At 37.0% G+C, this 26,922-nt stretch overlaps 3 protein-coding genes across 5 annotated transcripts in view; all 3 read right to left on the bottom strand.

Annotated features, from left to right (window-relative positions):
- The window catches only part of LOC132173928 (uncharacterized), an 18,059-nt gene extending 12,918 nt beyond the window's left edge, over positions 1-5,141 (bottom strand). Inside the window, exon 1 of the mRNA XM_059585609.1 lies at positions 3,238-5,141. Coding sequence (XP_059441592.1) covers positions 3,238-4,746 — 1,509 coding nt within the window. The 5' untranslated portion in view covers positions 4,747-5,141. The remainder of the gene's footprint in view (positions 1-3,237) is intronic.
- Positions 5,142-6,169: 1,028 nt separating this feature from the next.
- LOC132175403 (uncharacterized exonuclease domain-containing protein At3g15140) lies at positions 6,170-11,933 on the bottom strand. Its single transcript, XM_059587351.1, has 6 exons — positions 11,620-11,933; positions 9,630-9,832; positions 8,486-8,566; positions 8,198-8,323; positions 7,696-7,819; positions 6,170-6,684 (listed from the first exon to the last, which is right to left on the bottom strand). Exons 1-6 carry the CDS (start codon positions 11,860-11,862, stop codon positions 6,484-6,486), a joined length of 978 nt encoding a protein of 325 aa, XP_059443334.1. The 5' UTR covers positions 11,863-11,933; the 3' UTR covers positions 6,170-6,483.
- A 4,821-nt stretch (positions 11,934-16,754) lies between these two features.
- The window catches only part of LOC132175407 (E3 SUMO-protein ligase MMS21), a 53,145-nt gene continuing 42,977 nt past the window's right edge, over positions 16,755-26,922 (bottom strand). Inside the window, exons 1-7 of one of the 3 annotated variants that reach the window (XM_059587356.1) lie at positions 26,507-26,667; positions 26,035-26,106; positions 24,546-24,656; positions 24,322-24,432; positions 18,536-18,675; positions 17,226-17,311; positions 16,755-17,150 (exon numbers count right to left, since the gene is read on the bottom strand). In XM_059587356.1, the coding sequence (XP_059443339.1) occupies positions 17,002-17,150; positions 17,226-17,311; positions 18,536-18,675; positions 24,322-24,432; positions 24,546-24,656; positions 26,035-26,106; positions 26,507-26,602 (765 nt within the window). In that variant the 5' untranslated portion in view covers positions 26,603-26,667 and the 3' untranslated portion in view covers positions 16,755-17,001. Of the gene's footprint in view, positions 17,151-17,225; positions 17,312-18,535; positions 18,676-24,321; positions 24,433-24,545; positions 24,657-26,034; positions 26,107-26,506; positions 26,669-26,922 lie in introns of those variants that run through there. The other 2 variants (XM_059587357.1, XM_059587358.1) reach the window with 2 other exon arrangements.

Consider the following 26,922-nt stretch of genomic DNA (forward strand, 5'->3'; position numbering starts at 1 on the left):
ATGCTAGATGTTTTGAAAATTCCACTAGGACCATAGAGGAATTGACTCATTTCTTCTTCTGTACTCTTTACTCTTGGAGGGCCGCTTGGCTAGCTCCTTTAGTGATTAGTTTCTCTGATTTTCTTTTTCATTTCTCTCCCTCCTAGGCGCTCTCAGTTTATACTTCCCGTGTATATGGGTTGCGCCCCTTTGCGCTCTTTTATATCATCATCATTACTTATCAAAAAAAAAAGAGGAGCCCACCAAAGCTTTTCTTCAACTTCCTATCTCACTATGACTGAATGCAACAAATTGAAGAGCAAGGCAAAGACATCCCCCTCCCAATCATGGGCTGCTCTAGTAAAGCTTGTGTTCCACTGATTGGAGCCACCAGCAAGCTCCTAGTGAGCCACTATGGAAGCATCCTCCGAACAAGCAATACCATATAAATCTGGAAAGGATCTTTTACTAAAGCCACCAACCAAGCAAAAAAAGCCACCCTCAAAAGAGCCTTAGTCCGCCAAATACTCTTTCAAGGGAAAAGAATGCCATCATCACAATAAGGACACTACATAAAGATCTAACATCGAACAACCCTCTTTTAGAAGGGCCCACCAAAGCTTTTCTTCAACTTCCTGTCTCACTATGACTGAATACAACAAATTCAAGAGCGAGGCAAAGACATCCCCCTCCCAATCATGGGCTGCTCTAGTAAAGCTTGTGTTCCACTGATTGGAGCCACCAGAAAGCTCCTAGTGAGCCACCATGTAAGCGTCCTCCGAACAAGCAATACCATATAAATCTGAAAAGGCTTCCTCAGGGGCCTTGTCCCCACACTACAAATCATGTCAAAATCTAACCTTGGAGACATCTCCCACCTCAATTCTGGTATGGCTTGAAAACTTCCCCCAACCCCTCCTGATATTATTCCAAAACCGCACCCTACAATAGGCTCATTTGAACTCCGCTCACACCACAAACGGCCAAATTTAGAGTCCACTAAAACTCTCCACCAAGCATCTCTCATGCACATAGCACCAAAACCATTTTCCTAAGAAAGCACAATAGAACATTAGTAATTTCGACTTAGCCAGATTAATCTTCAAACAGAAGACAACTTTGTAACATAAAAGTAAAGTGCGCAGAGCGAAGGTGGTCAAGCTTGGCCCTATAACAAGTCAAAGTGTCATTTGCAAATAGCAGGTGTGAAATACTAACCACACCAGAGTGCCTAGACCCCACAAAAAAGCCTGAGAGAAAAATCCATTAACAATTACAAAAGGCATTATACTTAAAGTCTCCACAACAATGATGAAGAGTAAAGGCAACAAAGGATCTCTCTATCTGAGTCCACGGGAGCTACTAAAGAAACCAGACGGATTACCATTCACCAAAAACACAATGTGCTATCCAAGAGCATCATTTCTCCCAAAAACCACAACTCCTCATCAAGTAAAGTAAGAAATCCCAATTGACATGATTGTAGGCCTTCTCAATATCCAGCTTGCAAAGCATTCTTGGGTCACTAGATCTGATCTCACTATCCAGACATAAATTAGCAATGAGCACATAATCAAGGATTGCCTACCTCAGGAAAAAGCGTTCTAGGGCTTCAAGATAATCTTCTCTTGGATATTGAAGAGGTTTATGAACATGTCAATTGGGACTTGCTATTGTATATGCTGAGGAGATGCGGTTTTGGGGAAAATTGTGTAATTGGATAGCATATTGTATTTCTCTGGTGCCTTTTTTTGTATTGATGAATGGTACTCCAATAGGTTTTTTAAGTAGCTCTCGTAGCTTGAGACAGGGAAACCCATTGTCTCCTTTCGATTCGTTATTGTTATGGAGGCATTAAGTAAAATGATTTATGCTACAATGAAAGGGAGTCTTTTATCAAGCTTCTCAATAGGGTCTAAGAGTGGTGGTGCCATCAATATCTCTCACCTTCTATTTGTGAACGACTCCTTGATATTTTGCGGGACAAATCCAAATCATCTTAGCAACTTGCGTTCTTTTTAAGTTTGAGGATTAACCTAGCTAAATCAGAGTTGGTCCTCGTTGGCAATGTCATTAAAGTCAAAGGTCTGGCTAATATTTTGGGTTGTAGGGTATCTAATCTATTTGGGACAACATTATTGAGAAGATAGAACATCGGTGGTTGGATGGAAGAGGATGTATTGGTCAAAGGGTGGTAGAGTTACACTGATTGAAAGCACTTTATTGGGTACCTTTTTTTTTTTTTTTTTTTTTGATAAGCACTTTATTAGGTACCTTAGGGAGGCTAGCTGTGGATTCTTCTCATGAAAGAGACACCTTATGGCTTTGGTGCTATGCTCATATGAAAGAGGCCTTATGGCTTTGGTGCTACGCTCATGAGAGAGAGGCTTTAGGGAGTATAGTTGCGAATTCTAAATATGGCAATGCGTGGGGTGGGTGGTGTTCAAACAGGTCCATGGGTCTCGTTCTAGCTAGATATTTTTCTTGTATACTTCTTGTGTACCCGGGTTACACTTTTATTTTTTTAATGATATTTCGATTACTTATCAAAAAAATATATATATATTTGCAGGCCTTGATTGTGCACAATGGCTTATATACATACATATATGTATGTATGTATGTATGTATGTATGTAGGTAGGTAGGTAGGTAGGCAGATAGGTATGTACCTATATTACTTTCAGCTTATCTTGAACAATTTGGCTTTTTACCCCAATCAAGATGTACAGATTCATTTGCTCAGCTTTTTTATCAAAAAGTTTTTTAATGATATTCATCTTGCAGTAAGTTCATACAACTGTATACATGTTTGCCAAATATAACATATGGCAGCAATAACAATTGAAAAAAATTCATAAAACATGTTCTAGTAAAAAGGTCCTACACCATGTTGTTGATATGATTGAATTTCAAGGGGATCAATATGTGTGTATGCGTAAAGATGGCTTAAAAGGACTTCAGTGGAGGCCGCTACATGAATTTGTAATTGATATGTAGGGGTTAGAACTTTGAACTAGTCTACAATGACAGCAAGGCACACCTCCTATAATCTTTAGACAAACTATATCGATTAATAGAGAAGATATTTCTTCAGACTGGAATAAACAGAATAACATCAAAATTAGCATGTGAACAGCATAGAATGGCACCGATAAAAATCCGCTAAACATATTCTAAATGTATGAGAAACTTGCATATAGATAAAAAAGCATCATGCAAACCAGGAAATAATTAAAAAGCAAGTCAAGAACCACACCTCTGGACTCCATACAGCACAGTGTTGATGAACCCATATTCCGGCAATACCATAACGATCATTTATAGGACCCAAGAGACGTCCAAGCCAGCCAGGCTCATCACCAAAACCATCCCATATGTCATAGTTAGGTTCATCAGAACCCGAAGAGCCACTATATCCCTCATTTTCACTCTCGCCTGTATCTTGAATTAACCTTTTGGGAGGTTTACCATCAGTTTGTCCCCCACACAATCCACACCGTCTACCCTCTTTAACGCGCGGCTTGCCGTGCGTATCACTTAAAGAATATTTAGACTTATCCACCTTTGGAGCATTCTCATCTTCCAGAGGTTTATCATCAACCTTAGCCAAATCAGCATCCTTCCCATCATGACACCCTCCATCTTCTTCCACTTGGTTTGTCGAAATTCCAACAACTTCTACAACATCATTTGAATTTTCTCCTTCCTTCCCACACTCTAATTGTTCCACTTGCTTATCACTAAGTTCCATGGTTTCCACATCGTCATTGCCAACACATCCCTCCTCTAACCTTAAACCATGTGATCTCCCTCTCTCCTCTTCCTCAAATAACTCTACAGCATTACCATCCACCATATCCCTTTCATTTCCACCACCCATTCCACTTTCCAAAACCAACCCACCATCCTCACCCTTGTCCCCAATGACCTCCACTTCTTCCCTCTCATTCTCCTCCTTTACCTCACTCACCTCATTCTCTTTCTCTCCTTCACTCAAGTCATTCTCTTTCTCTCCTTCGCTCAACTCATTCTGTTTCTCTGCTTCACTCAACTCATTATCTTTTTCTCCTTCACTCAACTCATTCTCATTCTCTGCTTCACTCAACTCATTATCTTTCTCTCCTTCACTCAACTCATTTTCATTCTCTCCTTCACTCAACTCATTCTCATTCTCTGCTTCACTCAACTCATTCTCTTTCTCTCCTTCACTCAAATTGCTTACTGCTTTAATTCTCCTCAGTCTCTTCAACTTCCCACCTCCCAATTCCCCTTTCTTCTCATCCAATTCACCCCGCACCACCTCCTCCTCCCCAATCTCACTCATTTCCTTGAAAAGCTTCCTTTTCCCACTCGGTGAACCCCTCTCTTGCTTAACCCCAGTAGCTACTTTCTTCCCCCTTGATCTCAACCTCGATTTCCAACTCCCTGGCGTCTCCACACACCCTAAATCCCCACTCCCAGACGGCGAAGAATATTTTGCCCTCTTCTCATCACCCAATACTACATTCTCCCTAATCTTCTGCCTCTTCTTTGCGGGTTGGGGTGAAACATCGAGCAAAACTGGGGCCCGGCGCACCCGTGAGCTCCGCCGGAGCTCTGCCATCCCTGCCCCATCGTCCCCCTCATTCGTTTCCCCGTGGTTTCGATTATACTCCTCCTCGCAAATGGCATCCAGCCTCTTGTGCTTCTTTCGAAGCCGAGGGCCCGACCGATTCGCGTCCCTCCCCTTCAACGACGAAACCCGCAACGCCGACGACAATCGCATGACATAAACGACAAAGATATGGATATAAAAACCTTTTATATTTATATCTACAATTATATATGTGTATATTTGTATAGAAATTTGTGGGCTGGGCAAATGGGTGTTGATTGATCGACTTCTTTGTCCAATTGGGTGTCCTGTAAAGCTCAGATTGAGAGGGAAAACATTGTGCGAAGGATAAGTGTATGACTCACCGGGTGATTGCCGACCAGTGTCGGCCCGAGATGAAAACGAAAGAGAGAAACGCAAACCCTAGCATAACAGCTTTTGGTGAAAGATTTTCGTTTTTCGGTTCTGAATCTGCAATAATCTTGGGGTTTCAGTGAAGATTGGTGGGGTTTTTTGGTTCGGGTCTCCCTGAAAGAAACTCATCTCTCTTTCTGAAATTTTTTCTCTTTTTGCTGTTGCTCAGTAGGAAGACTAGGGCGTGAGCGTAAAGAAGAGGAGGGGGTTCACATTTTGACATTTTCCAAATTTTCACATAACGCGCGTGAATATCACGTGCCAATGTTATTTCCACGATTTTATTTGTGTATACCAGGATTTTTCGAGAGTGAAGTGCACGCGCTTGGAGGGGAGCGGGGATGGGGTGAATAATTAGTGGAATTTTGCTTATTTTGTTTCTTTTTTTTTTTTTTTTTTGCTACCAAATGTTGCCGCCAAATATGCAAGGGGGTTTTCCATTACGAGAAAAAGGGATGTGAGAGATTGGGGTTGGCAACTTGGCATGTGGTTTGAAGTGCAACGGCTCTCTTCTACTCCTTAGTGACCCAAAAAAACATCCATTTGATAAGATGCTTTTTGTGGGGCAACTTGCTGGAAGAGTAAACCTTTTCATAAACCCATGTACAAGATATTATTAATTTATATATATTTATTACTCTTGGTCACAATTGAAACACCCATTCAAATCATTTTCAGGATTGAACTAGTTGAGGTGACCAAATTGACACTTTCATTATTGACAAAATTGAAGAATACATTGATTCTGACTATTGGGGATTGATCTTAGGAAAATATCAATTGGTCATTTCTTGAAACTTGAAGAATCTACTACAATATTAGTAAAAGTCTAAATGTGCTTTAAACTGTTGTGTTTTTATTTTTTTTGCTTTTTTTCCAGGTATAGTTGCTTAATAATAAGAAGTAAATCAGTTTGTCCCTGGTAAGTGCTTGATAATAACATGTCAATAAAATTGTTTTTTTTTGGCGTGGCAAGCATTATTGCCCCCACAATAGGTGGAGAACAACCAGATACTTAGCTAGTAAGCTAACAAAGTAAAAATCATTAAGCACGTGTAAAGTGCAAAATAGTGAGTTTGTATGTATATCACCCTCAAGATCACAATAAATGGAAGATTTTGCATATAAGAGTTAACACATAACCCATCAGAACCAACCTAACCTCAGACATTATAAGTACTGAAGAAGAAAGCAGAAATGCAATTAATCCCTTTTTACATCCACAATCCCCACGACTGTGTAGATCTCCAATAGTTTTTTCAACAGTTCAGATTTAATTTCAAAATTTTCATTAGAAAGAGAGGAAAATTAAATAAGGACCGTTTAAAAAACTACAAGAGGTTACAGCACCTAAGCCAAATCTGTATGTACGCACGGGCGTAAGAGAGAGAAAGAGACAACTAATGAATAGAATAAATTCTTTCGTCTATTTTGTTTTCCTAAATATATACAGTTTAAGTGACGGTTTTAAATGAAGGATCTGGCTAGAGGAAGCTATCTTATCCGATTCTTGAATAGAAATTCAACGTTTTCAGGAGAATCAGAATTCCTCGTAGCAGTAATCTGCAAAACTGCACCATCAGCAAGCATGTGTCGCAACACTCTTGCTATGTTCTTTGTGTCATCAATCCCAAGATGGTGACTTCCCACCAATGGTATTTGAAGTTCCTTCATCATGGTTATCATTCCTGTGGCCTGTCATCCGCAATCAAATAAACATATCATTAGGAAACATAGAGAAACCTTACAAAGAAATGGTGAAAATAAGGTGCATTTCCTGCCAGTCGAATCAGAAACTTAGACAACAACCATGGATCAGTTAACTTGGTTTTTTGACATCAGGTTTAGCTCTGGGTGGACAAAGAACCAATTTGATATATCATTCTCTACTTTTGCCACCACGCATCACGATGCTGGTCAGTTCTTTATATCACCACTAATAAACTCTGAATTGAAGTAATAATACTATTGAATCATCAGAACTACTTCGAATTTTTTTTTTTTTTTCTTAGTTTATATTCTCATAATTTTTGTGAATCCATATGACTTTTGTTCTTCCATTTCTTTCTTTTTTCTAAACCATTCTCTTTGAATTTTTCGCTTTTTTTCTTTTTTTTTCTTGAGTTAATCTCTTTATCCATTCAATATTCACTTTACTCATTTAATTAATATACAATTCACAATTACAAACTAAAGGGAAGGGCTTCTATTGGAATCAGATAAAAATGGACCTTACTCATAATGAGACGGGTAGAAACCCCGACCCAAGTTGGAATCTAGGACTAGGGTTAAGACATTTAGCATTGACTCAAGTTTATTGGTTCAAAGCATCAGGTCTGGCCAGTAAACAGTTATTCAGTTAATTGATGCTCTGAACCCTTGCCTCGATATCTATCCGATGTCAACAGTGCAAAACCTAAAGTGAGCACCAAACCCCAAACCAAGTCACACTCTATAGAACGTAGACACCCAACCAAGAACTACTGTTTTATAAATTCCATGATGCCACATCAAAAGATAATTAAAAAAAAAAAAACTAGAAAATGTTTCATTAAACCTAAAAGTTTTAATTTGTTTTTATAAGTAATTGAGACACCATTAAAAGCATAAGGCGTCCCCATGTATACAAGAAGTATACAAGAGAAGCCACCTAGCTAGTAGGGCTCATTGGCTCAACCTAAAAGTTGTAAAATTGTGTGAACTTACCCTCCTTTTATAGAAATTTAGATAGACATCTTTCAGATTAATCCACTCCATGAAATATTGGGGAAGCTTCATCTTCGAGACTTTGCATTGCTGAGGGACCTTTGTTTTCAAATCCCAATTTCCACTAATACAAGTAAAACAAAGATATGTCAGCAAAATGAATTGTAGAAGTTGCTGCTACTTTCCACTTTCAGTGAATCTTAGTCAATGACAATACTAAGTAGAAATCATATGGACATAGAACAAAAATTAGGACTTGCATTTGACTATATATTTAGTTTTACCCCTCTAGATACTCGGGTGCACTTGAGCAGTCTTAGACTACAGGAATTAGATATGAGGTCTGATAGCAAAATAGTGCTCAATATCATACGTATTGGATATGAAATGAATAATAAGCAATTTTCACAATCTATGTGTCAGCAGAAAGGAGCCAAGACAAAAGATTTATCAAGTGCATTAGCAAATTATGAAAAATCATAACAAGAGTAGTCAGACTCACCAAGTCACAAATGCTGCTCGATTAAGACGCCCTCCCAATTGTTTTTTCCACAAGTGATGCTGAGCCAACCAAACCTCAAATTGATGAAGGACTTCCTTAAATGGTATAGCAGTATCATGCCAGACCCTGAAAATTTATGTGTCATATTATTCTGCAAGCTACAGCTATGTACATAATACTAGTATGGTGCTTGGAAGAAGCTATTATATTTGATGATGGAATATTACAAAATAACATTGTGAGTAAACATTAAACGTGAGTTTGTATACAAGTAGTCAAGTAGCATACCGGTCAACTCCAAACTTGCCATACTTTCCTTCAATATATTCATTTATTCTTTGCTCACTCATTTCTGATGGCCTCACAAACCTGCAAAAGAATAATGGAAAAGTTAGATTAAAAGATAAGCCAATGTAAAAATCTTCCTCTCAGATGTTTGAGGTCAAATCACTCTATCATGCCCTTATTCCCCACAATCGTGCCCCCTTCTTTGGTGGAGTATTTGGCCGAGTAAAGTTCCTTTAAGAATGGCTTACTTTGCCTAGTCAGCCACTCTAGGAAAGATCCTCACTTTGGATAATTTAAGAAAGTGAAATCTCATAGTAGTAGATTGGCATTGCATGTGTAAAAAGAGTGGAAAAACTATAGATTACCTTTTACTTCACTGTAAGGTTGTTAGAGCTTTATGGAATATTGTATTTGGTCTTTGTGGGTGAGAGTAGGTTATGCCTTGTTGGGTGGTGGATCCTTATGCAAGTTGGAGAGTGCTTTCAGAGAGCAACAATGTAGATGCTTAATGCGGTGTATCTAGAGATAAAGAAACGACTAGAATTTTAAAGATTGCAAGAGGACGATGGTGGAACTAAAGGCCTTCTTCAAAACTCTTTACCAAGGGATAGTTGCATATGATTGTTTACATATTTCTTTTGGTCAAGTACTTGTCTTATATACTTCTTGTATACTTAGGTAGCACCCATTTGCTCGATTACTTTATCAAAAAAAAAAAATTATCCTAAGATATAAATTATTGCTCCAAAAATACTATGAAGAGGTACAACTAAAAAGGAAAAAGAAATATTTAATGATCGAAAATAATCTTTAATCTTCTTTGATATAGTGCCAAAGACATCACAAGCAGAGATGCCCAATAAATTGTTTGAAGAAGGTAAGATCTTTGGAGGGACATTAAACAAGGACTGTTCCCATAATAACATGTCCAATATACCATAGATAAACAAAACAAAGAAAGTGACTTTCTATGTTTTAGGTCTGGTACCTAGACATATTGCAATATGGTAAAGAGCAGTATCTGTTTTGCCCTAAATATGGAAATTATTTAATCTGATTAAGAAAAGGTATATTACTATGTTCTGAAATTTAGATACTCCAATTTAAGCTCATGCTCTCACAGAGTGAACTACGTGTAGCAAACCTGTGGAAAAAGCCCACGACATCCATGGTTCTTGCATTTATCATCAGAACTGGAAACTCAAGAATCTCAACTCGGCCCTCCAAATCAAGCACCAGGAAAAAATCTAAGTTCTGGGAGCGTAGACACTTTAACTTAGCAATATTCACTTCAAGGTCCCTGGAGCAATCATGATTGAACTTCTCTAGGTGGACAGCATCATCCATCTGTACAACACAGTAACTACAGTTACAAATGAAAACTCTTCAGGTATTCAAAATCAACATATTGTTACACAGGCATGACATACAGTTCTTCAGATACAGATTCTTAAGTTCTGTTAACATGGTCAACAAATTCAGTTGATTTTTTATATATACACATAATCTATATTAAAGGAATGACATACATGATATATATTCAAAATCAACATTTTGTTACACAGGCATGACATACAGTTCCTCAGATACAGATTCTTAAGTTCTGTTAACATGGCCAACAAATTCAGTTGATTTTTTACTTATCAAAAAAATATATATTAAAGAAAAAAAAGGCAGGTCTTGCTCCTTAGGCACACAATCACTTAATGAGGAAGGTGGGTCCATTGTTTGTCTCAATGGATTGTTGACTGGGTGCCGAAAGCAATTTTGTGTCTATGATGTATGGGTTTGGTTTGAGATATGGATGTTCCTTCAGAAAAAGATCCAAAACAAGATGGACATGGAATATGGACAGGAAACAGATTTGAGTAAATTGATGAAGAAAATTTTAATTCTAAACCATCGACTACTAAGCAGGAAAATTGTAGAATATGGATCACAAAGTCAGCAGGCCTGGGTTTTGAACAGATCAATGTTTTGCAACATTTGCAAAACTGACCTGTCCATATATATCTCTTATTTTTGATATCCTATAAAGCACCATTGCTTTCAGTCAGCATCGTCCTCTAACAAGAAAGTAAAGATGAACTTCAATTTTGAAGCTAAAAAATGCACGTTCCCACAATATATTTAGCATTCAAGGGGCCATAGTTTGAATTAATGCCCAAAGTTATCATAAACTTACTACATTTTGTGGCACACAAAGTAATAGGCCCAACATATAGTTTCTTCTTTTATTGATGGGTAGTACTTGAATTTATGGTAAATAGCTTCTTGGCTTACTAATCCCTTAAAGTTGTGCCTTGAACTTTCCCAGGTGATTAATGCAACTTATTTTCCCTCTATTAGGCGGCAACATTGTATTATCATGGCACCATCCCTGATAAGAGAAACACAGGAATCTCAAGGGATAGCAGTAGCAACTTCGCAAGGAGCAGAGAAGCCACAACTCCATCAAAGATAGTAAAACAACATTTCAGGTGCTTGATGGGACTCAACCGTCAAAATAATCTACTTTATTTCAGAACAGGAATGTGTACCAGGAATATATGTGAAATTTAATGAAGGGTGTCAAGGAATTAGTATTAGAATCCATTAGTGCTGATACTTGATGAGCCTAGGAGTACAAGACAAGGTAGCTTGTGTTACCAGTCTTTTGTTTAAGATTAGGCAATTGGATTGGACAACAAGTAAATGAAGGTCTAGACGGTTTTCATTTAAAAATTTATGACCTGACCTAATCCATCTTTTTCTGTTTTCCTTTCTAGTTTCCATCCTATTATTATCTCTGTGTTTGATAAAATAATCACTCTTCTATCAACTTGTTTTTATCAAACATGCCACCAAAAGTTCCCTTCTTTTTTATTTTCCCCCTTTTTTTTGGTTGATGTGTATATAACGCATGTCACTTGGTCAATCATAGTTCATTTGGTCACCCCAAAAAAAATAAAGAATAAAGAAAAGCAAGCGAAAATCATTTATTCACACAAAAGGGGTTCATAATCTTAGAAAGATTCATGAAAAAAAAAAAAAACAAACAAACAAACAAACTAAAACTAAAACCTACAAATATATACATGAATTGCAGCAAACATTGAGATTCAAGAGTGATGGGGTTGGTGGGTTAAGCGTACCTTAGTGCACTTGCCTTGCGTGTAGTACAAACACATGGGCTTCCAGCGAATATTGCTTCCTTGCTGAGACAGGACCGTAGGAGGGAGCGATTGGTCTTGGGCAGTGGTGGAGAGAGAGGCAGAGACATGGAGAGCACGCATTGGAAAGAGCGAGTGAATACGGGGAGAGGGAGCCATGGGAAGGAGAGGGAAGAGAGAGCTTGCGCGAAAGGAAGAGAGAGCTCTGGGAAAAGGAAACGCCATTGGAGACTGATTTTGACGTTTCTTTTGGGAAATGTTTAGTTGGATTAGGATATGCAAAAGAAAGACAAGAGGGAAGGTGTTTCAAATATACTTGAGCTATGTTTGGCAAATGATTGGGCTTGAGGAAGTGGACGAAAATCGTAGTAGATTTGAATGATACGAAAAATAAAAAATAAAAAAAAATAAAAAAAAAAAAAATGTTTTATATAAAAATGTGAACATTTTTGTTTTGTAGTGATTTTTTTATTTGAATAGTAATAAAAAGTTATTGATGCGATATAAAAAGTAAGAATGTTGGGTTGATTTTGAGATAAATTTTTTTAAATTTTGAGGCCGATCAGGTCCACTTTCAGTCCCATCCTTTGGCAAACAGTGCCTTGGAGTTCCAGTGTTCAGAGCCTACAATACAAAAATTACCTACAAACCCTATAATTGCAAGTATTTTTTACATATTTTTTTTAATAATATTAATAAAAAAAAAAATGTGTTTCTCACATATTTTATGAATTTTAAAACAATTTATTAGACTAGTTTATAACTAATTTATGTCCACTAATGGACAGCATAATTTCGAACAGAAAATCAACGAAATTTGATAAACTTAGGTTGTTGAAAGTAAAAATAAAAATAAAAACATTTGAAGTGTATTCTATTTTAGCGCATGGAATTTATCTCAAGAATATCTTTAAAATTCTTCATTTATTAGCATTGGACCTAAATTTATCTTGTACCTTCGTATGTCCGTAAAGCTTCATTTGTTACCTTCAATTTAGTTAGATGGTCAATTGTTTTTACGCTATATATACTCAAAAAAATTTCTTTCACTATGCCTTAATTTCGAAATTAAGTGATAATTACTGTCCTAGCAATCCTAGAATCGTCAATTTACTTAAGTGCTCCCTCCTCCTCTTCTCCTCCCCCTCTACTCCCCTTCCCCTTCTGGTTTTTTTTTTTTCTTGTTTTTTGTTTCTTGCTGTTTTTAGGTGTTCTTCGACCATACCAGCAACTTCAGCATCTTCCAACGTGCTATGCCGTTCATCTTCTCCTTGAGATCGATGAGATTTTAGATCTAGGTCTTCAAACTTAGATCTATTCTCCTCAACCGGTTTTCGCTCCGCCACGCGCCAACATCAGCCGCCGCTGCTTATCGTGTCCTTATCTTGAGATCGGTGGGGTTTTAGTGTGTATCGTCTCCTTCACCCCGGCCGCTGCTTCTGCTGCTTAGTGGTTGTTTGTTTGTATTTTTATTTTTGAATAAGGGTTTTCTTCCTTCTAGATCTGTCATCATGAGCGATATATGGGGTGAGGAGGATTAGATTGGTGTGAGGGACTTTCTCTCACGACCAGAAAATAAAGGTTAAGAAATATAGCTACCTATGTCTTAGATCTAGTCTATCCAAGAGCAGATCTGTGCATTAACCACAGTTGTACGTGAAAAAGTTGAGGTCATAAATAATATGTAATTGTATGATCTGTATTATATCTTTGACGTTGTAACCTTATAGCTTTGGGGCTATGATTTTTCAGAGCTTTTATACTTATAATGTAAGAGCTTTATGATATGGATCTTATTATCGATGAAATTACAATTTCCGTTTAAAAAAAAAAAAAATCGAAATTATTTTCAAAAACACAAGACAAAAAATATAAGCCTCTTTGGTTTGAGTGACAAAATGCCATTTGGGAAAATAATTATTTCTTTCTTTCGTTTGTTGGGTTGGTGAGTTAGTTCTCCATGTTTTATTCTTAAGAGCAATGGTTCAAGGACGGGTGGTTACAAAAAAGTGCAGTAGCAAAATGCAACGTTAGTTTTTTAGATTTCTAAGAAGCATCACCACGTATTATATTATTGAGTAACTCTCGCAAGCTATTATTACAAACAAATTTAAATTATACAACTTATTTATTTTATTTTTTCAATCATGAAATATATATTAGAAATCACTACACAACCATGTGCACAATTTATTTTAGTAAGACAATAATCATTCTGCATTATATTTCTCTCTCCTTTATTTTGTTTGTCTCTTTTAATATCATTGTATCTCTCTCTGCCAGCATGATCCCCTAGCCTCTAGTATTTGCGCACCAAAAAGCAAAAGTACTTAAAGTTAGGGGTGAAAATGAGATTACGGTTAGTGGTTATTAACTAAAACTATTAACCATAACCGCCTAGACGGTTAGTAAAATCCGCTAACCGCCTATGCGGTAGGTGGTTAGCTTTTAAAAAAAAATTTAAAAGAACAAAACAAAACAAAACGATGTAGTTTTATGGCAATAAAATAATATCTTATTACATACGACATCATTTATAGATTTTCATACATTTTTATATATATTTAAACACAAAAACAACTTACTTTCATGTATTTTTGATATATTTTGATATATATAAATATAATATATATATAGGCTGTTAGCAGTTGGCGGTTAGCAATTTTTTTCAAAACCTAAAGTCACAAGGCAGCTAGAGATTTTTCCTAACCGCTTTTAAAAGCGGTTAGCAATTAGTGTGGTTTTACGGCCGGTGATCTCCACCCCCTACAATATCCCTTGAATCTTTTGCTTTCTTTAGTATATTCATGTTCGCCTTCTACAATATAAGAATTTTTTTTTTTTGAAGCCGATTCATGTCCACTTTCTACAATAGGAGAAAGTTTTGAAGCTAATTAGATAGAGAGAAAAAAAAGATAGAACATTATTTGCTCAATATTCTCGTGGCAATTAAAGTGACATTGAAAGTTATAAATCATGTTAATTTTAATTTTTTAAATGAATTTCTAAAATATCGATACATATAGCATTATCTTTTCGTATAACAATTTTTAGAGAAACTTTTCTTGATCTTACTACGTTTTGAGCAAAATTCGATGTTGTAGGTAAAATATCAAGAGAAATTATTGGTGTCAATAATTTGTTCATTTTTTCTCTATATTCTCTTATAAATTCAATAGATCAACCATTAAATTTGTGGGATCCATCATTAACTTATGTGAGGTCCGCAGAAGTCCACAAATCTAGTAGTTAATTTGTAAGATTAGATAAATGAAATATGAGCAAATTATTGACACCAATCATTTCTCAAATATCAATGAGTGAAAATTTAGGTGTGAGAGAAACATGAATCATCAAGATTTTTAAATCACAAGTAAGACCCAATACGTGTAATATTTAATTAAAATATGAGGTTAATTGTGGAGACTGCTCTGATACCATGTTAAATCACCAAATTTCAAAGTTAAAGGCTATATCATACGCCAAATAAAGGTATAACAAAGAAAATTAGAATTAATTACCTCCGTTTTACGGGAAAGGCAGAGATGAAGAAGATTATAAAGATAAAAATGGATATTCTAATTTTAGCCATACTTCTTCTCCCTTGTGCCAGATACAATAGGAAAAAAGATGTATTTATAGCAAAAGTCACTTCGTTCTAAGCTTAGATTATGCTAACATTGCATCAAGCTATAAATAGACCCTCAACCTTTCAATATTTCAAAGGGCGGTTAGATTTGGGCCAAGAAATATAAAGTAAAAACAAATGCTTATTAACCTTTTGTGCTACACCGACAAATAGAGATTCTACAATGTTTCTTCCTTTTTTGCTTCTGAAATTAAAAATTAAGTATGTGTCAACCTATATAATAAAGTCTATTTTACCCTAAGATGAATGTAACTCAAACACAAAACATTCCATGAAGAGAAGTGTTATACATCCCAAATTTTCTCTCTAAAAGTTGATTTCCAAATAATGTGTCACCATCTGATGAGATTTGTTATTTTGGAAAATGACAGTTTTCCTCCAAACTGGGTTGGAGAAATTTTCTTCGACCTACTCTATAAAAGTGACGTGTGTCATTTTTTTTAATAACATGTGAGATGCATATGAGTTTTTAATAAAAGTTATTCCAACTTTATCCTTCCTATTTAAAAAACATGTACATCTCACATGTTCAAGAGACACATGTCACTTTTATAGATTAGGTTACAGGAAATTCTTCTAACCCAGTTTGGAGAAAAACTTTGTCCGGTGGGCTTTGGGAAATGTGTCACCAACTTATGGGGTGGTGACAAATCATTTGAGAACCAACTTTTGGAACAAAAATTCCTTGAAATACACAAATAATTCTTACCATTATTTCACATCATAATAGTTTTTTTTTTTTTTTTTTTTTAAAAAAAAGCCCCAAAATACAGTAACAAACACAGCCGTATATTTGAAAGATTAGCGGATGTAGATATATTATATTGTCTACTTATCCTCATACAAATTCTTGAAAAATGCAAACACCTACAATTAGACAACATTAAAATGAACAATTCATGATGGATACTCATTAATAGTCACTCAAGCAAGTTTGTTCATGACATGTACCAATTTCATACTGGTGATTGGTGAGAGCATAAGATGGCGAGAGTGAATCTACACACGCAAACGTATCAGAATTACCAACATTATGAGTTGTGTGAAGGTGTGTGATTCAATTGACATGTGAAATTATGACCTTAATTTGATAAGAAGGTAAGCTGTCAAAGACACGTCACAAGAAAAGTTGACAAACACATCAAGTCAAAAGTCAAATCTTATGATCTTATCCATACTAGAGCCTAGATACCCTCATCCAAACAATCCTCCTAAAACTTACCACTAGTTGCATCATTTTCCGTTAGTGATCGTCTATTTCTGCAATGATACAAGTACCGACTATTTCAATAGAGACATGATAAGCAACATTAGACAGAATTTTGTTTACTATTTTTCCTTTTTTAAGAAATGTCTATAAACAATGGTGCTTAAGTCAAAAGGGTTGGAATGCATGAGATTTTAGGTCTTAGGTTCAACTAGCGAGTCGGTCAATTTGACCGAAAAGCTAGTCCAACTCCCTCACATGGTTAAACTAGAAACACATTGTGGGAGATATATTCAAGAACTACACATTAAGACACGATGTATTGCAACATGTTTTCTCATCACAATGAACTTCAACAGGGAGGAGCACAAAACAACAATACAAATGCAAGATGAAAGTATATGTGGAAACATGCATCGGACTATACGTATATTCAGTTAGGTCAAAGTCGTAGTTATCCTCAAAACCCTGAAACTAGAATTAGACATTTTCAGCAAAGCTACTTTCATTAGTCACACCCTTCTTCATCAAGCTCTGTACAATCTTCTATCACGTCAGTCCTAGCAGTTTGCTTACTCATTGTGCGCATCTCGTCAATTTCAATAAGCAACAATGGGTCACACAGCACTTTTTGCGCCTGCAACATCTTAGGGCAACCTGACAAGAGAAAAATGGTCAAGGGCAAGGCAAAAGCAGGAAAGTAAAAGTTTAAAGTACAGAAAATCTATGTACCTGCTACAGGGCATTTAGCTCGTGCATTCTTGGACCGTATGTAGAGCATGATTGCATTCTTTTCATAGACATGCTTGCATTCCACACTGCATCAGGGGAAGAAATACATAGGACATTGTAAAAACATAAAACAAGTTGGACGTGTGAATGTTTGTTTTAGTTTGTCTGTGAGAGGCAGATATGATTAAAATCAGTAGTAACAAGCTGGAGAGTATGACTTTTAGCAGATCTTTTGCTCTCTATAACTTTTCAATGTATGGGCCAAGCTACTGAATTCTACACCTCAGCCGTGGCCAAATACGGTTTACATGCTCTGTCCCCTCACGGTATGAACTATCACTTCTCTTCAAGCAAGAAAATCATTAAAAACGCTTACCAGCAAGAAAATCCGTTAGGACCAAAAATTATAGGTTAGAAATAATTGTGTAGAATAACCACTAGCTGGTCTTTGGAATGACACCTACCCTACAACCAACGGTCCAGTTCCCGTGTGACTTCCTATGGTCCATTATAATGCCCACCATCATGATTTCGATTTTTTCACCTTCAACCACATGGGATATGGTAGACAAAAGAAGCAACGAAGGGACTCACGCACGCTAGCAGCTCAAGGGGATTGAATACAGCAAGAGAGTACATTTGTTGACAGAGAAGGTCTCAAAAGGTCAATGTTATCTCATTTTCCGGGACCTATAGTAGTGAGAGCCTACAGAGGCCTCTTAATACAGCTTAAACAAAAAATCAGCGCAATTGAGAAGCTTTTCCACGGTTGACCGAGAAGGACATGCACAAATCAAATAGATGAATGGAAGCAAGCAAGGGGAAGGGAATGTGTCAACACGATTTGGTGACAATAACTCTATGATATTTTAAATATCAAAATGTTAGTGTCCAATAAAGATAATGAAATAACAGCTGTTAAGAACTCTAATGGATTGCATGGGTTGAAAGAAATCTGACATGACCAGAAAAAGTCTCCATGTCAGAAAATATGTGTTAAGAGAGCCATAATTGACAAGATGCCGAGACGACCTAGATAATAGCCTTTTGTCCTCACTGGTTTGCTTGGTGGTCACTTGATGCACTTGTCAGTTATCAATCCCCAGTCAAATTGTGAAGCATTATTGCTAATAAATCTATCATCAATTATGGTAGCCAACGGAGGTGGAAGATAACTCCAATGCCTCAATTTGTTTTTCTTATTCATATTCATCGATCTCCTACTTGCTAGTCACAAAGATAATGAGAGGGAGAGGAAAACTGTTTCTGGAATAAGAAAACAGGAAAACTTTTAACTGATCACAGAGTACCTGCGAACTGGTTCTGCCAGATCAACAACAGGCTTTCCACTTAATGGGCAGGTGATATTCAAAAGGGTGCACTGGGTACTAGTCATTACTATGTCATCCTGGTCTTCACCTGGCATTGGTTCTCCTGCGTGATGAACATTCTGCAGGAAAATAGTGAGAGAAGCACCTAATTAACACTGAAAAGCGCAACTAATTGCCCAAAATAACAAATAACAAATCACCAACAAATATGGAAAGTGATACAGTAAAAAATGACAGCACCAGATAGGATATGACAGAAGGCATAGTCGAGAGGCAAACAACGCATCTGTTATGTGTGTACGAGAGAGAGAGAGAGAGAGAGAGAGAGAATACTTCGTTGCAAAGACAGATTACAGTAACATATTTCTCAATAAATTATGAGAATGTTGGCTAATTGGCTTCTTGTCCTCTGCTCAACTGCCTTTAAGATTGCCAGCAATTCCATCACAAAATTAACCTTCGCTCATTTGCAAAGATTTACTTTCACAGGTCAAGACCAAACTCAGACACTTCAATTGCTGACTTGAACTTTGCATGAAAACCACAAATAAAACTATTCTATTCTCCGGATAGACATAGCATGAAGTGCAGGCTCGCAGCTGATGTGCAAACAGAAAAAGATCATGTGCTAGGTCGCAATTATAATGCCAGGTTTTAAAATCTTTCTTCTAATATTTTTCATTGAGGACACCCATGTTTTTATTGCAGCTAATCCATCTTAATTATTTTTCATCCTCACTTTCTTTGCCCATGTGAAATTATCTAGCTTCCCAATTGTCCTCTAGGATAAGATCAGTGGAAGCATAGAGATTCCAAAAACAGATGTCTCCTCTTCTTCACCAACTCCTACTCAAGAGCCTTAGAGTAGGTTCCAGTATCTAAGACAATCTGCATGACAATTTCCTTATGAAGCTCAATTATGCATCTATTAAAGCCACAAAATGAACCGTATGTCTTATGTCTGATTACATAATTAAGCTTCAGGAGAAAAACAGGGAATTTGATGCCCCAGATATCACTTTCTTGTGCGAAATGATTAACCATCCAACATTTTTTATTCACCCATCATATACATAGTCCCTTCCTCACCAAGACACTATTCCAAGTCAGCCACTTCCTCACCAACACATTCTGCCATTGTTTCCACCAAAGTACCATAGTATGAAATCCTAATTATGTCTTAGTCAAACCCATCTAATACGAACATAAGCAGTTTCATACAAGTCCTGAGAAAATTAAATTGTGACATATTGTTTGATCATTTAATGAGTTAATGAAAGCCTTTACAAAAATTAAGAGTCCAGGCCTAAAGGATTTGTCATCTCGAAAGCCCATGGTGCACACATATCAAATCCTATCATTCTTCTTGACAGTCTATGCAGCAAGGAAACCCTTGCTACATCAACTTCCATTCACAATCAGCACTACGGAAAAGTAAGCAACATCCTCTTCATGCAACCTTCATTAGCCTGTCTATATTGCACAATGATTTTTGACAACAGTCCACCTTCCCAAAAATTCAAAAACTAATCCCTACAAAATCTACCACTTCTGAATTTCTGTCAAAATTTACTTCTTTATATGGTTGAAATATTCTTTTATAGCCCTTAAAAACTCTTTAAAGTATTTTATACAATGCAGAAACTTTCCTTATTTTGCATGCCAATTATCTTTTCACCCTAAAGAGGCCTCATTTATGGTCCTAAGTAAAGTAACTTACCAGATAAAACTAGATGGGTAGGAAAAAGATGACAATAAAGGAATAAACAATCCAAACCTTCCAGTCAATCAAGGACAGCAAGAAACCTCCAATAAATTTAATTAATTACAATTTCTGTGCATCGGTTGGCATTTGACGTCTTGATATGACATATCAAGATGTTAGGGATAGTACCCTAAGACCCAATTTTTGTATGATATTTAATAATTAATAAAGTTGTTTATTTTCCAAGATTAATAAAAACATCGGGCATTGCATATTCATTTGATGAATACAGTTCTTAAGTTACATTCTTGTGATTTAGGTGTGTTAATGAGATTAATCACAGAAAATCTAAATCACAATTCCTTGTGATTTTTTTTTTTTTTTGTAAGCAAAGGAAATTCATTAAAAACACTAGGAGCACAACCCAAATACTCAGGAACCATATAAAAGAAAACACCCAGCAAATCAAGAAAAATAAAAAAGAGAACAAAAACATGTATAGCTAGAGACACGGAATAAGGAGGTAGCAAAGATCCACTCAAAAAAGGCTCTAAGAAAACAAGTCCGTTGATAGCTCGTTCACTCTTGATCGTTGAAGATTTGAGCATTCCTTTCTCCAAATGCACCACAATAAAAAGGAAGGAATTGCATTCAAAACAATAATGATGTCATTTTGGCTGACCCTCCAATTCCAACACATCAAAAGATCCACCATCGTCTAGGCATAACCCACTCTACCCCAAACATCTGACCAAAAAAAAAAAAAACCATATTCGACAGCTCTCTTGCGACATCACAATGAAGAACATAATCTGAAGTTTTCCCACTCTTTTTACACATACAACACCAATCTATCACTATGATGTGATGCTTGCGGAGATTATCCAAAGTGAGAATTTTCTCAAGGGAAGCTGTCCAAGTAAAGAAAGCCAACCTCAAAGGAGGCTTAGTCCCCCAAATGCTCTTCCAACGAAAAGGGGAGTCAATGTTAGGAAGAAGAACCTTATAAAAATATTTTACCTCAAAAGATCTTTTTTAGGGCATCCAACATAGTCTATCATCACCCTCCCAACAGAATCTAGTGGAATACAAAACATTGAAGAAAGAGGAGATGAAGTCCACCTCCCAATCATGCACAAGTCTGGTGAAATTAATGTCCCAATGAGTCGTATCATTGCTAACACTCCTAAGGTCAGCCACCACTGCATCCCTATTCCTTGCAAGACTAAAATAACTCTGAACAGAATCCTTCAAAGGACGATCTCCACACCATAATTCATGTCAGAACCTAATACAAGAGCCATCACCTACTTCCACACACTAAAATTATAGAAAACAACCCAACCCCTCCTAATGTATTTCGAAATACTTACCCCCATAAGTTCTAGTGAGACCCTCAGTACACCATCTCCCTACCAAACTCCCATACTTTTTATCCACAATCTGGTACCAAAAAACCTCTTTCTCCACAGCAAACCACCATAACCACTTACCCAAATTGAATGTAGTCAAGCTCTTGATCCCTAACCCTCTAAAATGGATAGGAGTGCAAAACTTCTTCCAATTAACAAGATGGAATTTAGTCTCACCATCCAAACCACTCCACAAAAGATCCCTCTGTTATTTTTCTAACAGCTTAGCAACACTAACTGGGATAGGGAAAAGGGAGAGGAAATAGGTAGGAAGGTTGGACAGAGTGCTCTTAATAAAAGTTACTCGGCCAACCTTAGAACACTAGCAACAACTTTCCTTGCATTTTCCTTAAATTTAGGGAACCAAATTACTTTTTGCTTCCTTATTCAAATAAACTCCACAATAGCTTCCCTTATCCTTTTCCTATACCATTTAAATATTCTATCAAATAAATGCAAGGGGAAGGGGAGAGGAAATATAAAGTCATTTGTATATTCTTACAAATAAATGTGAGGAAAGAGAAAGTCTTTTTATGTTAAAATAATGTTAAGGAAAGCACTTTTGTTTCCTTGATGTTCCCTAGGTTTAGGAAACACTGAGGGAGTCTGTTTCAAGGGGATTTTTTTTTAGGAATTTTCACTATATTTAGATAATGGAATGGGATTTAAGAAGCTGCTGCAAGTACTCGTAGACAAGTATTTTTCATCCAGCTAATATTCTCTCCATTTGCTCAATGATATAGTCCCAGATAGACTTAGCCTTAAACAGAGCACTCAAAAGGAGGTCCAAATATTTCATAGGCAAGGAAGAAACCCTACAACTTAGAATATGAGCCAACCCAATCATATTTGGCATGTTACCCACAAGAACCAACTCCAATTTAGCCAAGTTAATCTTCAACCCAAAGGCAGATTCAAAACAAACGATAACACATCTCAAGTATCAAAACTGGTCTAGAGTAGTCCCACAGAAAATAAGAGTATCACCAGCAAAAAAAGAGATGGGGTACAAAGACAAGATCATCACTCCTAGCCCCCATTGAAAAACCAGAAATAAAAGGCCCCATTCATAGCAGCCGACATCATATAACTCAAAGCTATAACAATCACAAAAAGAAAGGGAGAGAGAGGGTCCCCTTGTCTTAGATCTCGAGAGCTATTGAAAAAACCACTTCGTGTACCATTAATTAGGATAGAGAACTGAATTATAGATATGCAATGTGCAATCCACTTCCGCCACCTCTACCTATAACCACATCTCCTTAGCAAGTAAAGCAGAAAATCCCAACCAACATGATCATAAGCATTATTTAGGTCCAATTTAAACAAAACCCTTGCTCGCCTAATTTGAGACGGCTATCTACGCATTCATTAGCGATGAAAACAGAGTCTAATAAGATCTGACGCCCTCTAATAAAAGCATTCTGAGTATTTGAAATGATATTCTCCAAAATATTTTTCATTCTATTCGCTAAGACCTTCGCAGTAATTTAGTGGTGAAGTGACATTCAGACTTTTCTCAAATTTACTTCGCTGATGAAACACAAGAAAGACTTCTATGACCTCTTTTCTAAAAAGATCCCAACAGGATTAGATGAAAGCCATAGGAAAACCATATGGACCCAGAGCCTTATCCTCATTTATGCCTTCCATTACCTCAAAAACCCCCCTTTCCTTGAAAGCTTGCTCCAACCAAATTGCCTCCTCACAAATAGATTGAAATGGGAGACCATTCACATATGTGCGCCAATGCTCATTCTCGGAGTAGAGCTGAGAGTAAAAATGAATTATATGAGCTTTAATATCAGGCGGATTGGAGGAGGTAACACCATTGATAATCAAATTCTCTATAGAGTTGCAACTTCTACTAGAATTAGCAATCCGATGGAAGAACTTGGCATTTTTGTCCCCCTCTTTTAGCCATAACGCCCTCAACTTTTACCTCCAACACATCTCCTCCAAAAGAGTAGTATTTTCCAACTCTATTGTAACCACATCCTTCCTCAATTGCTCTTCCCCCATACAGAGGCATATGCTCCTCAGCAACATCAAGGCCTTGTAGCTCATCAAGAAAAGCCCTTTTCTCTGTTCAACATTACCAAACTCCAAATCATTCCACTTCTTTAAGTTGGCTTTCGGAGCTTTTAACTTCTGAGCTAAGACAAAACTAGGACATCCTTGAGAATAGTAAGAGTTCCACCAGTGTCTCACCTTCTCAACAAATCCATCAATTTTCAACCATATGTTTTCAAATTTAAAGTAACTTTTACATTATGAAAATCACCACAATTAAGAAGCATAGGGAAATGATCTGAAAGAAGTCTAGGTAACCTGCTCTGAACAACGATTGAAAAGTGAATCTCCCAATCAGAAGAAATGAGAAGCATGACAATTCTAGACCAAGAGGGGTAGTCTCGATGTTGTAATGTGTTTGTCCCACATGATGAGCATTAGTAATACAGTAAAAATGTATTAGATTAAAAAAAAAGAAGTAGAAAACACTTCAACACATAATTTTAAAATAGAAAAACTAAGAAAAAATGTAAAAAATCTAGTTGTAAAAATTTTAAATTCTTGCCTATCCTTTTAATAGTCCAACATGGCAACACCCAAGAAACTCCAAAGAAAATAATAGAGAGAAAACATACCCAAATAGCTTCTCTAAATTGGCGTATTATAGGATGGTTTTGTGGAACTGAAGATGAACTAGCCTTGAGCTTCGCAATCTCATCCTCAAACAACTTCTTAAAATTGGTTAACTGCATTTCAAGCATCAAATTAACAAATCAGAGAAAAGGAGGATAATAAAATATTTATATAAAGATAAAATCATCCGAAGAGAAAAACTTTGCATTATATCAAGTTCAAGCACCTCTCCTACAGGCTGGCACCTATCTCCAACAGAATGAATTGCTGATGAAAAATGTGTACAGTCTTCATATGTAGCCAGCAACTCAACAGCTGCATTTTCAAGCTCTTTCACCTGCAGCAACATCCAGTTACTAATGGATCTATATTGCCAAGTATCTAGAGTTTCCCATCATCTTCAAACTGTAATTTAGAAAAAGTGGGGCTTTCAATCATTTTTAAGTAAAATACCTTCCGTCAAGAAGATAAACCGTAAAGTAATAGTGCAATAACTCCTATAATCCAACCAAAAGGCAGTGAACAAATAAACATAGGCATCAAGGAAAGGTCGCTACTATACAAGAAAACAGGAGATAATGCTTCAGTTTCAGTGGGGTTAATATAGGTTTTTGAGGCTGAGGTCATTTACATATCCATAACATTTAAATTAATCCTTTTTCTTTCAAACACAAATTTTTTTAGCCTCATCAACTCGAACATAGAAAGTTCCAGGATATAGGATTCTCAGCATTGTCAAAAGGAAAGGTTATAAGATTTCTGAACCACGTATCAAGAAAGGAAATGGATTTCTGACGGGTCAGGTTGGCTGTCAGGTGATGAGTGCCAATAAAAATCAACTCCCCCCAATCTGACCGACTGTACTGCCTAGTCTCTCCATGTCTCCCTCCTGACCTGCTCTCCCTCTCTCTGCCCAGGGCCATGTATGGTGTAATTAATGGTTATGAGATGCGAGATTTCACACCTTACCACCAAATCTTAGGGAAAGGTGTGAGCTCGTGCGCCCCAACTGCCAAATCTAGTGGTTCGGTACAAGATTTTGCATCCCCACCACCAATTTGCCGTCAAATCCAGTGGCAAGGTGGGTGACACCGCTCATGTCAATAAACTGATTGACTACTGACAACTGTCAGCGTTGATGTGGTTTAGGAGCCCCGATGCGGTTGGTCGGTTTGGGGCGCCCGAAACCTATTGTTTCAAAGGGACCCGAGGGAAACAGTGCCCACTTCTGCCAAAAATATTTGAACTTCTTTACCTTTCCCAACATTTTCTTAGCCACTAATAATTTTTTTGATGATGAGGAACCCCCAAAGGCAGTGTCACTTCGTGTACTCACCCCTATCGAGTAAACCTCAAACTCATGTAAAGCGCCCCCTCCACACGAATCGGGTAATACTCTGGCTCTACCGGCGGGCTTGCCCTAAGGAATTGTTCGCATCCAAGGAGATTCGAACTTAGACTTGATGGAAATGCCACCAAGAGTAAGGCCCTTCCCACTTGAGCCAACCCTAAAGGGACTGAATTAATCCTAAAAAAATTTCTATTCATTAGTTGGGGGAAGTATTATATCCTTTTGAATTGCCAAATGCTGAAAAGAAATTCATATCCAAAAATTTAAATTCCTTTCAATTTTCTATATGCTCTCGCATCAAACAAAGTATAAACAACAATACCATTGAGGAAAAAAAAGATCATTGTCCAGAATAGTAGAATACCATCTGAGACTGATTATCTCTCTCCAAATCAACCCCAATTTCCTTCATCATATTCAACGCCTTTCGAAATTCCTGAAACAAACAACCCAAAATTGAGTTGTGGTAATTCATCGAAAAAAATTTTGAGTTGTGGTAACACCATGAATAGGACATGCAATGTGATTAGGCATCATTTGGGTAGGAATTCGAAGCACTTATTAGCGAAAAATCATATTGTATTCAGCAACAAAAAAAAAAAAAAAGCACTTATCTTGCTTTAAAAGCAAAAGCATCCCATTGTGTACTTTCAGAAAACAATGCGAACTTCTTTCAAAATCAAAGTATAGACTTTGGGGTACCAGGCACTGCTTGGCCAGCATTTTCAAAGAACTTGAATTTCTTTCCAAAACAAAAAAAAAAATGGAAACAAATTCGATTCCCAAAATCACCAAAAAGTACTTCCAAAATGGTAAAACACAGGAAGGAAATTTACAGCGATAAGGGATTGATTGTCGGAGTACAGTGTCGAAGCTGCAGTTTGGATTCTTCCGGTGACGCCTGTGGACCGCGAAGCAGAAGTGGAGGCCATGGTTGGTCACTAGGGTTTTGGATTCTGAGAAACCGTGTTTGATTTGTGATCATTTTGGAGGGAGAGTGAGACAAGAGGGAAAAGTTTTCCCACCAACAACGCACCGTTTTAGCATTTACTTTTATTATTATTAGGGTTAAATACTGAAGGGTTAAATACTGAATACCCCATGGGGTTTGACAACTTTATTTTTTTTCCCCTGTGGTTTCATTTTTATCACAGGACCCCCTGGGGTTTTGATAAAGGACCAAGTTAGTACATCCGTTAGTTGACCGTTATGACTGACACGTGGACCAATCAGATGTTGACACGTGGCACCT

This window comes from Corylus avellana, chromosome ca3 (assembly GCF_901000735.1).
Source record: "Corylus avellana chromosome ca3, CavTom2PMs-1.0".
Classification (NCBI taxonomy): Eukaryota; Viridiplantae; Streptophyta; class Magnoliopsida; order Fagales; family Betulaceae; genus Corylus; species Corylus avellana.